This window comes from Salminus brasiliensis, chromosome 14 (genome assembly GCF_030463535.1).
Source record: "Salminus brasiliensis chromosome 14, fSalBra1.hap2, whole genome shotgun sequence".
NCBI lineage: Eukaryota > Metazoa > Chordata > Actinopteri > Characiformes > Bryconidae > Salminus > Salminus brasiliensis.
The window spans coordinates 17,549,317-17,565,978 of NC_132891.1; the positions used below are offsets into that span (position 1 = coordinate 17,549,317).

Sequence of the window (16,662 nt, forward strand, 5' to 3'; positions counted from 1 at the left end):
AAAATGCATCTATTTTTTTTCTTTTACCTATATCACCTACTCCATTATAATCAATGGGCCCAACTCCAGTCCCTACTATTCCAAGTATTCCCCACCCCGATATTCCCGATCCAGCTCTCCAGTCGCTTATCAAGCTCTTCATGACCTGAATATTTTTTTTCGACCAGGAAAAACTGCATTTATTAATTTTTTGGAATACATTTACACTGTACATAATATTTAATTTGTGTTAAAATCACAATGGAAAAACTATAATAAAGTATAAAAATGTAGCTACGTGAATATGCAGGGAATTCGTCAAAAAATTAAATAAAAATAAAAACCCTTAAAAACCTGTGATTTCTCATGGTTTATTATAGAACAGCGCCGTCAATATCCAAAGCACGGCAGCAGGGGGCACTAATGTAGCTCTACAGTACCTGACCAAAGGGGTTAAAATATCTATAAGGATTTTCCCTCTACGGAAGGAGAACCAGCGCTGGGACTGTGCTGTGCGTTGTCAGGGTTAGCCAGGCCTGCCGGAGACGCCAGTCTATGAAAAGCTGCTGCTCATACATTCGGACACACGATGTCAACTAGTAGGTCAGTCCTGCGGCTCTCCAGGATATTCCAGCCATGGAGCGGACGAAAGGGCAACACGGTCAATGTAAGGCTCTTTTTAATGGCTCGGTAGAATAGTGTACTGTAACGTTTGACATGTCGTGTGTCCATTGCTACAGCAAGTGTACGTGTTGGTCAATCCAGCATTACTGTCTGCCCATATTCGTAGCGCCCTGCCCGTTCCGTACTGCAGCTGTGCACAAGGTCATTGACACTTAGCCAGCTAGCTGCTTACTATATACTATATCTCCAACAGCTTCTCTTTCTGATTTTACTGTGTAAACGGTCAATTATCAGTGTGTAAAAAGTCATTATTACTGTGCATTATGCATTACTGTACTTTACTCTGTACATTACTGTATTACTGTACAATTAGCCCCAAAAGCCATTCATTTTTGAGTGTTTCCTCATCATTGAACTGAAATCGCCATCAGATTGTGTCTGTTTTCTTTGGCAGGTGATAAGACCAGTCATATGCAGTAGAAGAGAGAAGTCCTCTTATACGGTAAGTGTCCTGTACAAGTGTCACCTACTACTTTCCCTCTTCCTATAGACATTGCAGGTCTAATTTAGTCACTTAACCTCTGTCCTGAAAATCGACCCAGCTCTTCTATGATTGCATTATGCATTATACCTTACCAAGCCTCTCATCAGAAACTCTGATGTCGTCCCTCTTCACAGAACAACCATATATCGATCACCTCGACCGCCCTAACACGAGAACCAGTCAAAACCTTCTTAATGAATTCATTGCAGGATCATTAAACAACGCCTGCTGCTCTGATAGACCTTCCTGTGTGCACAAGCGAAGGCCTAACTGAGTACCCCAGCAGGTTTAAACCTAACCTCATCTCTGTCTCAAACATCTGTATCATCTGGCTGATTACCAGGGTCAGTAATTTCTCAGAAATCCTGTCGGGAAGTCCAGTGGGCAGATGTTTAAGCACGTTCCCACTGACGTCTACAACTGTGTCCTGACCAGGTTGTCTCCAGAAATGCTAAGACTGGCTCATGAGATGCCTTTTTCCTTTGACTAATAACCCTTGTTCTCTTCCTCCATTTCACATCTGCTCACCTAAATCATGCAGCCATCCATCCATGGGCAGGCTCTTGTGAGTACTGTGCTTTGATGCAGTGCATCTGACCACTGTAACCTATAGGTGCAACTAAGCTATATAAATAGGTAACCTTTTGGACCTGGGTCTATTTGTGTAGGTTTAATTATTGTTTGCCGTGGAAGTTGTGGAAGTGTAACACCTACATAATGCACCTTTATACAGTGCAGTGGTGGATGGCTGGCATAAGCTACAGGTAAGCCCTTTAGGCCTAACCTTCCCTGAACCCAACTCTACGCTTGTTGCAGGTATTAAGGAAAAGTAGATAGAGTAGGAAGGATTTTGCAAAAAAAAAAAAAAAAAAAAATCCTCCCATTTTCCTTTAATCCCAAATGTAGCAACAGTACTAACACAATTTAGGCTTCTAGCTGGCTGCTCGTACGGGTTACAGTTATGTCACATTTTAGACGTGATGCACCTGGTGATAGAACTGGCTTGTAACTTACATACTCATTTACTCGCTCACAAAGGGGCTGTTGTTAGTACAAGAATAGCTTCTGGTGCTTTGCATCAGTCACACTGTGTCCTTGTTTTTTAGGCCAGATTATCATAAAATATCATAAGATGAAATGTGGTACATGAGCTACAAACATGTTGTGAATATTGACCATTTTATTTGTTTAAGCCAGTACCACTTAATAAAACATCTGGAGCCAGTTTCCCAGACTTAAAGTAAGACTAGGACTAGATTAAAATAGTGATTCACAATTGACAGTCCAATGTAGTCCACGACTAGGCTTAATCAGTGTCTGGTAAACTGGTCATAGGTGTTCGGACAATGATAAATGTTTTTATTATTTTTCCATAGTATTGTTTAGCATCAGTACCAGCTTTCTGGTTTTCTTTCCCATGGTCACCAACCCTGCTCCTGGAGATCTGCCTTCCTGCAGACCCCAACCCGATCCATCTCCAGAGCATGTCAGATATGGGTTGGAGGTCAAACACTTAAGGAAGATCTCCAGGAGGAGAGCTGAGGACCACTGCTTTTGTACATCTGATCTGTTTCATTGTGAGAACGACTCTCCCATCTCTGCACATCAGCCTCCTCCTGCTAAGTACGGAGGCCGACACACAGTGACCCTGATTCCTGGAGATGGGATTGGACCTGAACTCCTAAACCATGTCCGCGAGCTCTTCAGGTCTGTGGGTAGGCTTGTAAAAGCTCTTAGTTTTGGTCATGGGGGATTTGAATGGTTTGACAGATATTTGGCCTTCACAGGTTCTGCTGCGTCCCTGTGGACTTTGAGGTGGTGACGGTGGATTCGTCCGTTGTTTCCGAGGTGGAGATTAATAACGCTGTCACAGCAATCAGACGCAATGGAGTGGCACTGAAGGGTAGGTGTTGTGGGTATTATTTGAGTTATGGGTGTGTCCATATCTGGTAATGTTGGTGTAACTCAAGTATGTCTTACCATTGCTCTGCATTGTGTTCTTTTGTTGCAGGAAACATAGAGACCAACCACAACCTTCCACCCTCTCATAAGTCCAGGAACAACTTGCTACGGTATTACTGCGTCATAAGGGTGTGAAAATGAGTTGCTGCAGCCTAAAAACATATGCTTTTGGGCATCAACTCAATTTAGTTTAGTCAAAAGTTCTCATTTTAATTCTGCATCTCAGTTTGATCACTAATACATATTGAGTTCAATATTGAGCCTCAAACACATTAGGTAATGAGCTGCAGCTGAAATTGCTGTTTAGTCTGTGTTCCTCCCACTAAATTTGTTTGCTGCTTATTCCCATCTGTAGGTTGGGTGTAGGCTGGTATAGGTAGAACTTCCCCTTATCACGTGACATCCCCAGGCTGGGTGACTTTTGACAATGGAGGGTTGAGCCCGTGCTGGGATTTAAACCTATGATCTCCTCATACTTGATGAGCTGGCATTTTGAGCCACTTTAGAGCTGTGAAATTACAGTTCTGAGTAAATTTACCTTTCTGTTCGTTATGTACAGATTTGTACAGTGCTTCATGGCTCTAGAGTGGTGTACCCATCTAACTGCTTGTCAAGACACAGGAAATCACACAGCAGTTCAAACCCGGTCAACACCACAGCCCTCAATAATCTAAAGTTAGAAGTAAAGGAGGCCATCCGGTCAAATGGGGGAGGGAACTTTTGAAATTAAGTTGAGTTGACTCAAAAATGTTAGTTTGTCATTGTTATGTTTGTCTTGACATTATTTTATATGCGGATGATACAGTGGAAAGAGATCACCGTAAGACCACCATTGAGCAGATCTTATTTGGGTGGTAGCCTTTCTTAGCAATGCAGTGGTACCAACATTATCACAGCATGTGTCTGTGTGTGTGTGGTACTGGGGTGATGTTTTTTTAAGCATCATGCACACTTAGTGGCCACCTTATTAAATCTAGCTCATTGTTTTCCATACATAATTCTTTTTACCCCTGTTGTGTGAAAATACTGTTCTTCTCAGTAAGGTCAATTCAGGGAAAGTGTTTACATTTTAATAGTTGTATAAAAGCACAGTTTAATTGTTAAACTCAGTTGGAATGCTAAACAGACTGTTGGAAACATTCTCTTTTCTCAGCACGTCTCTGGATCTCTATGCTAATGTGATGCACTGTCAGACTCTGCCTGGAGTTCAGACCCGCCACAAAGACATAGACATCATGATCATCAGAGAGAACACTGAGGGAGAGTACAGCAGCTTGGAGCATGAGGTGTGTATGTGCTTGTGAGTCAATTTTCCTACCTGAGGGTGCCTGTGTTTCAGTTTACATACACTCATAGGCATCAGTGTAATGGCAATCGCAACCTTTTTCCTTGGGGGGGGGGGGGGGGGGGGGGGTTGAAACATAAAGGTTAAAAATATATACATCCACCCACTTAGATGTTTAATTCAGTGGTGCTGAAAATTCTACAAATAGCATTTAACTTGCCATGGCCATGGCCTTGTAACTGGTGGTAGCTTCTCTGTGCCCGTATAAAAAGAGTTTAACAGTGGTCATCGACCAGCACACAGTATAATGGGTCCACATCTAATGAGCTCAGTACAGATCTGAAAAAGATGATGTCAGGAATGTCTCTTGGGCCCATTGCTAAACAATTGCAGTTTCCAAGATTATCAGTTCAAACAGTTGCACATACTGTGGTTATTATTATTTTTTGCTAAAGAGGTTTGGCTACTTTGCCAAAGTCTGGAAGAGGACCCAGACTGAGGAAATAGTATCTGATGGTAAGGAACATCCCAAGAACCATGAAAGCACAGGCCTTCAATGGACTGGAAGCCTTCTGGAGGAACGTTTTATGAGACAAAGATTGGGTTGTTTGGCCACAGTGACCAGAGGTATGTTTGGAGGAGTTAAAAGTTAAAAGGAGTGAGGCAACCTCAAGAGCACTATACCAACTGTTAAGCACGGTGGTGGTAGTATGGTGGTAGCATGCTCTGGGGGTGTTTTGCTGCCAGTGAAACTGGTACATTGCGCAAAGATCTTCATAAAAGAACAGCTCAGATGAATCATTAAAAGCCCAATATTGCCATGACGATAATGTCCATGATGAGTGCAAACATCCGTACATCCAAACATCCAAACTGTACATAAGTACTAGGTCTATAGACCAAATTCCAATATGTTAAATATATGAGTGGATTTGAGTCCAATTGATCGGAATCTGGGCCAATCCTGACATATTTTAATGGAAGGCTATTTTAATACCAATCCAGTTCCAGTTCTTTGTTTTAACCACAGAGTTCAGAGCGCCATCTGGTGTCCTCCAGGTACCATTAACAGACATTATTGCCCAGCCAGCAGCAGTAAGGACATGCTTAAAAGTTTAGAATCTGCAGTGTGGAACTACTTTACAGTGAAACACACCATAATATCTGAAACTTTATAAAACTATCACTGAAACTATTGCTGTGTTTTATGCAGGGAAATGCATCTCTTTCTTTTTTTTAACCAACACTGAAGAGCACATACAGAACCAGCGGTAGACTAACGCTAATGCTAACACACACACATGCTATAGGAACATCAGTAGTCATCAAACAAAAAACACACATCAGTCCAGAGTGTCCACCACTACACTACACATACACACACAGTGACTTAACTGTAGTGTTCTAAAGGAACTGGGAGCTGAATGGTCAGGGAGGTGAGTCAGACTGGATTCTAGGATATTAAACACACAATAAAATAGTCATTTTAGGAAAAGTCTCTACTAAACTAATCAATCAGTGCAGAATATCGCATTATAGAAACTGTTACTACAAATCAAGGGTTTTACTAAAAGATTATTAAAAGATTCAGATTCGATTGGGGGCCAAAATAACTTGAGTGGGGCATCCCTAGTAAAAATTGTAAGAAATTGTTTCTTCAAAATGATAGTTTGGCAGAGGAAACACTTTTACTGGGCCATTTGTCATGGAATATAAAGGACACTTCTTGTGTGCCCCAAGAAGTGGCAGCAGTGTTCAAACAAAACTGATAAAATTAATGATAGAAGTACAGAATATATGTCTGTGCACTTACTCTGTTGACTCCTTCAGAATGTCCCCGGAGTGGTGGAGAGTCTGAAGATCATCACCCGAGTGAACTCATTGCGGATTGCTGAGTATGCCTTTAAGCTAGCAAGAGAGAAAGGCCGTCGCAGGGTCACAGCCGTTCATAAAGCCAACATCATGTGAGTGTTTGTCTACAGTAGTTACTGTTTTTCTAAAGAAGTTTCTTATAAAAGGACCCGTGTGCCATGCAGTTAACCCCTTAAACAGCCAATAGCCCAGCGGCGGGCCAAAAGTGTTATTACAAACTTCTATTACCAAAGAAAAGCCCCACCAGTTTGTACAGACGTACTGAGTAAAGGAGTTAAATAAACACTTACAAAGTATATCTGTCTGACTTTTGCATTTTTTTTTTTTTTTTTAAGTGGGGTCAAGGGGTAGCAGTTCAGAGCCTGCCTTTGTAGTTGCCTTATTTTGTCCTTGGTTTGCTCCACACAGGAAGCTGGGTGACGGTCTCTTCCTGCAGTGCTGTAAGGAGGTGGCCGCAGGATATCCAGATATCACTTTTGACAACATGATTGTGGACAACACCACCATGCAGGTACACTGTATGTCCCAATGTTTACAGACTAATGAATGCATTCAGCTTCTTGCTCCCAAGTTGCACCTATTGCTGCCACAGATATACAAATCACACACATGACTTGTCTAGTCCCTGTTGAGGCAATAGATTAGGACTCTCTGGAGCAGACAAACATAACCTATTACTGTTACGGTGTGGTGTTTTGACTCAAGTGCAGTCAGAATTTGTTTTATTATGATGAAATGAAACTACCTCTTATGGTGTATGCTTAGTGACTGTTGGGCTTGAACTACAAACCCTGGTAATGGGAGCCCAGTGTATTTCCACTGTGCCACCACAGCTGTGAGAGGTGGCAGTATAAACACTGATCATAAGCAACACAGAAAACAGCAGGAAAACAAACAAAGGAAAACCAGGAGTGATGTTAACTCAAACTAAAGACAGCAACTCAAATGCTTTTCTCTTCTTGCTTCAGCTTTTCGCTGTTACCAACTTAAACTTTTCTCTTTTCTGTTCTCAACTTAAACTTTTCTCTTCACAACTGTTCACTTTTCTCTTTTCTGTTCGCAACATAAACCCACTGTTACCGTTCACCCCTCTACAAAGGTGCGACAGGGAAGTGTGTTTGGCTGGGTGTATTTATACCTTGCCACACAGGTGGGTCTGGTCAGCGTTGATTACCACTGGGAATTCTGGGGCTTGGAGTTCTTTGCTCCAACTCCACCAACATTCCTACTTTGCTGACCGGGCCCCCTGCTGGCGGCTGGCGGTACATGCTGCCTGCTCACAATTACCACTATGTCTAATGCCAGGCATGGGCTAGAGGGGTATAAACCCTCCAGCATGGGCAGGAACTGTGTTCTTTGGAATGTTGGTGCGCCATCCAATGCATTTAAGAAGAGTTGAGGAGTTGGGGGTAAGGTGGGATGGTGATCATCCAACATTCTGACCTCACAAACGCTCTTGTCACTGAATGCAATCAAATCCTCACAGCAATGCTCCAAAATCTAGTAGAAAGCCTTGCCCGGAGAGACAGTTACTCCAAGAGCAAGATGAACTCTTAATACCTTTTCATTTTGGAAGAATAAGCAGGTGTCCCAGTAATTTTGTCCATATAGCGTAGATACATTCCAGCTCTTTTTATGGCTTCCAATAACCTTCTGCTAATTCACTTACCATCTGTCTACCAGCACTGTGACCCTGAGCAAAGCATTTAACCTGATGTGCTTCATGGGTGGAGTTTAATGGTGCAGCAAAAATGCACTCTGTAAAAGGTGCACTTTCTTCATACACACCCCTTAACTTTCATCATGGTTTTGGTTCTGTGTGTCCAGCTGGTTTCAAGACCCAACCAGTTTGACGTGATGGTGATGCCGAATCTGTATGGTAACGTGGTGAGTAACGTGTGTGCTGGACTCGTCGGTGGACCAGGCCTGGTGCCAGGGGCCAACTATGGAAAGGACTACGCTGTCTTTGAAACAGTAAGAGACAAATAGTTGGTTCAACGCCTTGTAGACTGACAATAAGGATGTACCGATATGGCGTTTCCTGCACAATTATGATAACCATCAGTTAACACAATGCTGTTGAACAGTACTGATACAAATTAACAACACAATTTGCATTAACATCTGTTTAACAGACCCTGTGGGATATACTAAACTTTTAGCAAATCATTCATAGTAGTTCCTGCTTTAGGATTATTATCAGGCTAATAAGTCTCAAAATGTTTAGCACTAATGTATAAAGTATTGTGTGAGACAGATTAAAGCTTTTAAAATGAACTGTAAGCCATTTTACAAAGCCATGGTACGCTATATTCGACACAGCAGTTACCGTAGACATTTGCAGTATATTACATTTTACATTATATTATCCACTTGCTGTGGCAGGTTGATGTGACGCAACAGATAACATCACTATCTGCCAGTGAGCTACCACACCATGTGGAAGACTGGGGTTCGATTCCAGGTCTGGGTGACTGTGCTGCGCTACACCAATAAGAGTCCTTGGGCAAGACTGCTAGCACTTGATCGGCCCACCCCCGTAATATAAGTAAACTTGTAAGTCGCTCTGGATAAGAGCGTCAGCTAAATGCCATAAATGTAAATGTAAATGTAGGTAGCTATGGGCATTGATATAATTTTAGACAGTCCTGAAATGTATTTGCTAATGGATCAGATTGCAATTCTTAGTGGTGATCAGTTTTCTGCTAAATTTACAGTTCATTTATTAGAGTATTTATCGACTGTAAATCCTGTATTGAACTGGACTTATAATATTTAAAATATCCCATTTATTGGCAATATATTGACAGTAAAATAATTGCTTACATGTTGTTTTTATAATGTTCACTGACACACATCAAAAAACAAATCATGGATGTCTGTCAGTATTTTTGGGGTCGTGTTCTAGCCTTGATGAATGCCTCAAACCACGTTTTTCTTAAAATGATCTAAATATATTCTCCAAAAGTGGTTGGATTTATACTCCACACATTTCCCAACACCATTTCCAATGCTTTTTTTTTGTAATCTGGTTGTCCATGACATCACCTGACCTGAACTTTCTCACTCATTAACTAGTCTTGTTAGCATATCCACTCATTTTCTGTGGTTGCCCCTTACAAAAGAAGTGATAGATCACTTCAAACACACCTAAAACAGCACTGTATGACACCTGTACTTCCGAGCAACTTACTTGTTGACTGCCAGTGGCCAGTATATTGTAATCCCAACAGCTAAAACAGCTGATAAAAGACATGGTAGAAATGCACCTAGTTAAGAACACAGTCATCGTTGGGTTTGTACTTTGTGTTTTCAGGCCACGAGGAACACTGGAAAAAGCATTGCTAACAAGAACATCGCAAACCCCACTGCTACCCTCCTGGCCAGCTGTCTGATGCTGGATCACTTAGGGTATGTGAAAAATGTTCATTTTTACCAGACTGCTCATTTAAGCCGTTCTGCTTTTATCATTTATTCCCTCTAAAACCCAAACTGTGCCAGCTAAAAGACCTGGAGGTCTCAGCTCATAATACAGGAGATATCTTCCCCAGGTTGCTGGATTATTCCATGCTATTTTGTGTTAGAAATGATGAGCAGTTATATCTGTCCTGTCTTTTCTTCCCCAGGCTTGTTGGCTACGCCAGTATGATTCGGAAAGCCATTTTCAAAACGCTCTCAGAGAATCGGGTATGGTCAAATCTCCTTACCTTGCCTAATCTCATTTAAGTGCGCTGAGTCCATTCTCACAGCCTTAGAAGATTTTGTCTTATCAATTAACACCGTGCATCAAAGCTCCTGAAACATTGGACGCACTTTTAAAAGACACTGGAAAAACCATTTGGAGTCAGTGGGTGAAAGCTATTTGACGTGATTAATGACTTGATGTAGTCAATCAGCCGAACCATGTTTTATGACTGACATTTGCCTCTTTATTTTTTTTTCCTAGAAAGAGAGAGGCTAGGTTAGCGTTTCTAAATATAGAACTGTTACTAAAATGCTAAAAAAAAAATATATATGCCCGAAAAGGTCTTAACCTGTTCAAAATGTATCCGGATTTGTTTTTATGCAGAAAAATCGATGTGGTTTAGAACACAACATGACTTACTTTAGTTTCTAAACACTAAAATCAGCTTCTGTGCAGAACTGAACAGTAGGGCAGCCATTTTGAGTAACTGATAATCTGGTTTTATTCTGCATAATGCAGAATCCAGTCCAGTTTAACTACAAATGGGCCATGATGAGGATGATCATTACATTCAATGTTTGCAGAAGGTCTATCCACATGGGTTTAACCAAATAGGCTTTTTTTTACCTTGTTTACATAGCTTTTTAACAGATTTCTATCAGGCAAATGGTTATATTAAGATCCTAAGAATAATAAGATAATAAGAATAATAGGATTTTGTCATGTATTTACCAAGATGAGATTGGTGACAGTCTGAATCCAGTGTTTGTTAGCAGTATTAGCCTAGCATCTTCCATTTTAACTGAAGAAATGCACATCAGATACTAAAAATTTGGTACTGTGGCTGATTGTCTGCATCTGGCTCAGTGATAAATCATGTTCATTTTATTTTGCTATTCCTAACATGAACACACTTATTGTACATCCAGGTTCTATAAAGTATGTAAGAGAATACCTGTTACTGCCTGTCACTAGGCTGGTTTCTGAATCACAGTGGTTCTGAGTGATAACCTGCACTGATATTGTAAGACCTGAAATCACTTTATCAAGATGTTTGGAAAGTATTTATGTTCTTAGCACTGGAGCTCAATCTCAAGCTTCTCTAGTCTTATTATGTCAGTGTAAGGTGTGGGAAGGTCAGTTAAGCTGATTATTTTTGACCTTGTTTCTTAGCGCTCATGTGGTGGATTATGTCAATCCAGGATTCCAACAAGACTCTGCTGTTTATAGTAACACAAATAGAGGTTCTGTAGGACCTCAAACCTTGGTTGGTTTGAGGTCTGTGATTCTTTCCTGATTAGTTTTTACACTGTTTTCCTCACTACCATCCCAGAGGGGCACAAACTCTACTGGGAAACTATAGTTTAGTAGTTTTCGAATAAGAGGGTATTTGAGTTTCTCGCTGCAGCAGGCAGGAACTGAAATCAGGTCTTTTAATGGCACCTAGGGGACACCAGAAGTGGATCAGGCTTTGAAAACTGATACCTTATCCATTAAAAAATGCCTAGATCGGCCCCTGATCCCAAGTCACTGGATCGGATCGGAACTTTGTTCACATCTGAACACGTTGTGCATTGTTTTTGTGAAATTCTGATTGGTTCACACTATTCAAATATACTAATGTAATTACATATTTACTTACATGTTGATTTCCACAGATGACATTTGAATACTGCACATTTTTCACTTGATTTGAGAGCTATGGGGTGGTTGTGTGGTGCATTAAGTGGCTTAATGAATGTTGTGTTTCTTAAATATAAGCTGTTATCTTAAAAAAAAAAAGGTAACCCTGGACAAACTGAACTTTAGATGATCTGTAAAAAGATACAGTCATAGCACTTTATTGATAGGTTTGCAGGTTCTGCTTTTATATGATATGTTATGATTTATATGAGATATGATTAGCAGAAGGGTCATGACCACTGTAGCGGACTACAGTTAAGCTGATACAGTTAAGTGATTTGTAAAAAAAAGTTCGCTTTGTTTTTTGAAATCGCAAAAAACGTCAAACTGTAACAAAACATTATTTTTGAACATTTCGAATCCGCACCATCTGACTTACTATTTCTCTTTTCCTGACAGCTGCACACAGCTGACATCGGGGGACTGGCCACAACATCTGAGGTGGTACAGTCTATCATGCAGGAGGTGCAGAAGACTGGACCTCTTACCTCTGATTACATTTGAACACACAGCTCGCCCCTCACCACCAGGTATGCAGCCTTCATCTACAGTATCATTATTATATATATATATATATATATATATATATATATATATATATATATATATATATATATGTATATATATATGTTTTTTTTAATTATTATTATTATTATTATGTGCATTACAGCTGCTCTATTAACCCCCGCCTATGGGCCATTATTACAAATGTCAGTAACCAAAGAATAGCCCAACTGTTTGCACAGAAGTCCCTGTAGCTACTGAGTAATACACCTGTGATCAGCCTTTCTTTCTAAACCTTTGCCTGATTGATCTATTAGAACCAATTCTCATGGTAATAGCATTAGCGTGGTCGCTTTTATTTTGCAATAGTAATTATGTGTCATTTCTGATGCTTTCCAGGTAGAAGTCTTCAATCAGTCAAGCATAAAGCTTTTGTGTGTGTGTATGTGTGTGTGTGTGTGTGTAAATTAAAGTGTGTGCACACTACTGTACAACCAAGCCATGAGATGGTACTGCACTGTATATAAAGTAGAAGTAGAAGTTAAGCTTTGAAATGTAATGCTGTAACTGTGAATTAGCACATAAATAGAATAGACCGTGGGACTGTACATAGTTGCAAGCTGAAATACCATACCCTTTGGCAGATCAGTACTTACACTGAAAATAATATCAGTACATATATAAAAATCACTTTTCTCATTTTTATGCTCATATTTACGAAGAGTTGATAATTCTGAAGTACACCATACACCTTACATTCATGGTCCTATTAACGAGAGATGGCCAGTTATATGCCTGATGATGCCACAGCCATCCGTGGCCAGGAGTCCCAGAGAGCACTAATGGGCCTTCCCTCTTCCTCTAATGGGCCTATTACGCCGTATGATGCTGGCCAGTGAAGGCGTCTCAGAAGGGGCCATTAGAGTTCTCCTGCAAGCGGGTTGAGCTGTCCATTAATGTTACGTTAGCAGTTGGCAGTTTGAACAGAATGGTTGGCTGGCTTCATGTGAATGAAAGGAAGCACAAGCTAGCCGCCACCTTGCCCACACTGGTAGCATTGTGTGATATGGGTCCTATCTGGTCTGTTAATTGAAAATGACTGAAAATTAAGGAAGAAATTAAAGTGACTGATAAAGAAGGCACTGTTATTCAGAGGAACATACAGGAATCTTATGTTACAGAGATACTATTAGGAGTAACTGTGTTGGGAGTCTTTCCGGGAGACTCTTGTAGACCACTGAGGTCATTCTGCAGTCATTAGCCAGGTTAACATTCGAATTTAACTTGATCTTTGGATCGAGCTTTGGATCCAGCATTTCATGTTGAAAGCAACCTTTGAAAAGCTGTGTGTCATGATCGGACCATCCGTAGGGCCAGTAGCTTCTCCAGTAACCGACCACCCGTGCCAGTGCCATGTGACTTACGACTTGATATGTCATTGTTTTTTCAACAAACCCTTTTACACATTTTAGTGATACATTCACTTTTCCACATCTTTTTTGTTTTATTAAATGTTGGGTTGTTTTAAATGTTTTTTTTCCATTCAGATTTTAATGCACAGAAAACCCACTATTGTCATGCTCATTTTAGGAACTCGAGTAGGTCTAAACGGGATTTCTGAATGAGAGAAATGAATTGGATTTTTGGAAAATCGCTGCTTTCACACAGCGGGTTAAACAGAAGTGTTCCCAATCGGAAGGCGCAACACTTTGTCTGTGATCTTCTGATTTACAAGGTTGTGAACAAGTCACAAATATGGATGATATGGCTACATCCTTTATACAAGCAGGCTAACTCCTGCGCGTTGCGCAGATGCCATACAAACTTTGAAACATCATGTAACAACACTAGCCACTGAAACTCTACTACTGCCACAAAAAAACACTTAACTAACCTCACTTATTTATGTGGGGAATTTTGGTTGAGTATTTCCAGTCTTATGATGTCAGTTTAGTGCGCAGTGTTAGCTAGCGCGCAGCAAAATCTGTATTTCAACCCGTTAACAACCTTGTAATTCAAAGGATTTTAGGGACAGTCAGGAGAACAGTACACACAGTACAAAACCTATCTAAAATATACTCGCAACATCCTTGTTTACAACAGCGTGCATTAATTACAATTTTTTTTTAAATCTCATTCATTTCTCCAATTCAGAAAACTAGACTTAGAGCTACTAATATGGGCTTTGTATGATTACAGAAGTACATCAACTATTGTGTAATAGTGGGCAACCCGGTTGTCTTGCATGTGGCAGACTGGGGTTCAATACCTTACCTAGGTGGCATAACAGATTACTGATGCTTTGATGTACTTCTGTAATCACACAAAGCCCATATTAGGAGCTCCAAGTCTAGTTTTCTGAATTGGAGAAATGAATGAGATTTTAGTAGACAAATATAATCTAGGAAATTTTAAGATGTTTTGCAGTAGACCTTCCAATAAGGCAACAGACTAGTCCTTCAGCATATATTTAAAATGTTACACACTGTACATTAACATAAAACTGTTACACACTAAAGTGAAGCCAACAAATGTCTTAACCCAAATATATTTATATATATTATTTATTTTTTTTAATGTATTTTTTCCTCTTATAGACAGGCTGTGATATATAGGACGCTGTTACCTGTTTATCTGATACTGTCTATGCTTTTCGAAAGGTGCCTAAGTCTACCAAATGGCCAGGGGTTAACTCATTTGTAAGGGTACACTTGAATGTAGTGTAGCATTATTGAGAAACCGGTGCTTTAGATCTGGACTAATGGACACTGTAATTAGTTTCATAGTTCATATTTAGCTGAAGGTATAAAGAGGTCATTAGGAATATGTGCATAACCTTTCATTATCAGCTTTTAAGCTGTGGTTACATTGTTAAGCTGTTCAGGTGGGTAGCAGCTAGTTAATTCTGTGTACTCAAGTAAAGTACTTTCTTCTACTCCATTACTGTCCATTGTGTGACTTTTATGGAGGCTAATAGTTTTAAACCCTGACAGAGCAGAACGTTTTAATCTGGTACTTTTATACTTACACTGCTTGGCTGTAATGTTATTTTTTGCTTTTATACAAGTTAATATTTCCCCAGAATGACGTTTACTTGAGTACGGGTTCGGGCTACTCTACCCACCTACACACAGCTCCTATCATAACTGCTGGAGTTGTTACGACAGAAGAGAGTGTCATAACTACTCCAGTGAACCAGTGCTGTGAAGGAGGTTGCTGTGATGTTTACCATACACATTTCACATAGGCAGTGTCTGAACGTGGCAAAAAGGTTTGATGCTCACATGAAGTCTCTGTGAAAAAAATGTTGCTTATTGCCACTGTCGTGCAAAAAAACTTGTATCTCCATTTTTGCCAGTTTTTCCTTCTCTTTTTTGCCTTTGAATCTGCCAGTTGTTCCTCACATTGTATCAAACTTTCATGATGAATGGACCAATAGAAATGCTCCAAAAAGACTTGCAACACCCTTGTTTACCACGGGGTGCATTCATTTGCATTTATATTTTTTAGAATCACAATCATTTCTTCAGTTCAGAAAACCAGACTTAAATATAACAGCACAACTTGGGTAAAGTATTAAACCCGGTGCAGGACGTCCGAGTTACCCACTACGCTAAATCAACCATATGTCATAGTACTAGTCGACAAATCTCAGCTAACATTTTTAAGATATAGAAAGACACCTCAGTAACCTAATGTGAATCTGCCACTTGTTCTTCACATGTGCATCAAAAGTTCATCATGAAAGGCCCAGTAGAAATGCTCCACAATGACTTGGAATACAATCCTTAAATTGCCTTCAATTAAAAGATGCTAAGATTTTTTTTTCCCCTTCTTCTGTAAAGATACAATGTTTTTGCGTGACAATGACGATGTAGCAACTTCAAGTCCTATTTAGACATTGTTTTGTCAGGAAATTACTGGAAGCCTCTGTCAGAAATGTGTGTCCAGGGAAAATACAACTGTAAATTCACAACTGTCACGGCAGGTTCTGTTCAGTCCCAGAGTAAGTCTAACTTTGTCTAGAAACCTTGTCTAAACGTTGTCTGTATGTTTTTATTATTATTATTTTGTTCATAATTGCTTTGCCGTTCTGTCATTTTAAGCAATAAACACCGTTCACCTCAGCAAATTGTGTTATTTTTTTACATTTTAGTTTTGAATAAAGAAGTTTAGCACAAAAGCAGGCCAGTTTTGCACTGATTACTTTATTGCCAATAGATGGCGCTGAAGTCCTGTCATTGTACTGAAGCAAGCCTTACGTGATCTGTAACATGTTGGCTGAATAAATATATATATATAAATGTGTAAATTACAAATGCTTCCTGTCATAATTATTATATAACTCTGAACACAGACAAACACACATAGAATATGAGTATGCTCATTTCAGTCATGCACATTTACTGTACAATTGCTGTAAAATGTTAAAAGCAATTTAACTGGAGTTTGAGGACCAAAGGTCAAGCGTGATCTCACGATAGTGGAATGCCTTTAGGTATTATAAGCATAGGTGAGACTGAC

General features: G+C 40.0%; 1 protein-coding gene across 2 annotated transcripts; it reads left to right on the forward strand.

The window, feature by feature from the left end:
• Window positions 1-465: 465 nt before the first annotated feature.
• Window positions 466-16,457, forward strand: LOC140576942 (isocitrate dehydrogenase [NAD] subunit gamma, mitochondrial-like). 2 transcript variants are annotated; one of them, XM_072696666.1, is made up of 13 exons: window positions 466-646; window positions 1,058-1,105; window positions 2,757-2,854; window positions 2,935-3,050; window positions 3,159-3,219; window positions 4,263-4,395; window positions 6,225-6,358; window positions 6,675-6,777; window positions 8,094-8,240; window positions 9,583-9,677; window positions 9,893-9,953; window positions 12,034-12,164; window positions 12,538-16,457. In XM_072696666.1, exons 1-12 carry the CDS (start codon window positions 569-571, stop codon window positions 12,136-12,138), a joined length of 1,179 nt encoding a protein of 392 aa, XP_072552767.1. In that variant the 5' UTR covers window positions 466-568; the 3' UTR covers window positions 12,139-12,164; window positions 12,538-16,457. The 2 variants fall into 2 exon arrangements, with proteins under 2 accessions (XP_072552767.1, XP_072552766.1); XM_072696665.1 differs by lacking the exons at window positions 466-646; window positions 1,058-1,105 and having other exon boundaries at window positions 1,122-2,854.
• Window positions 16,458-16,662: the final 205 nt, after the last annotated feature.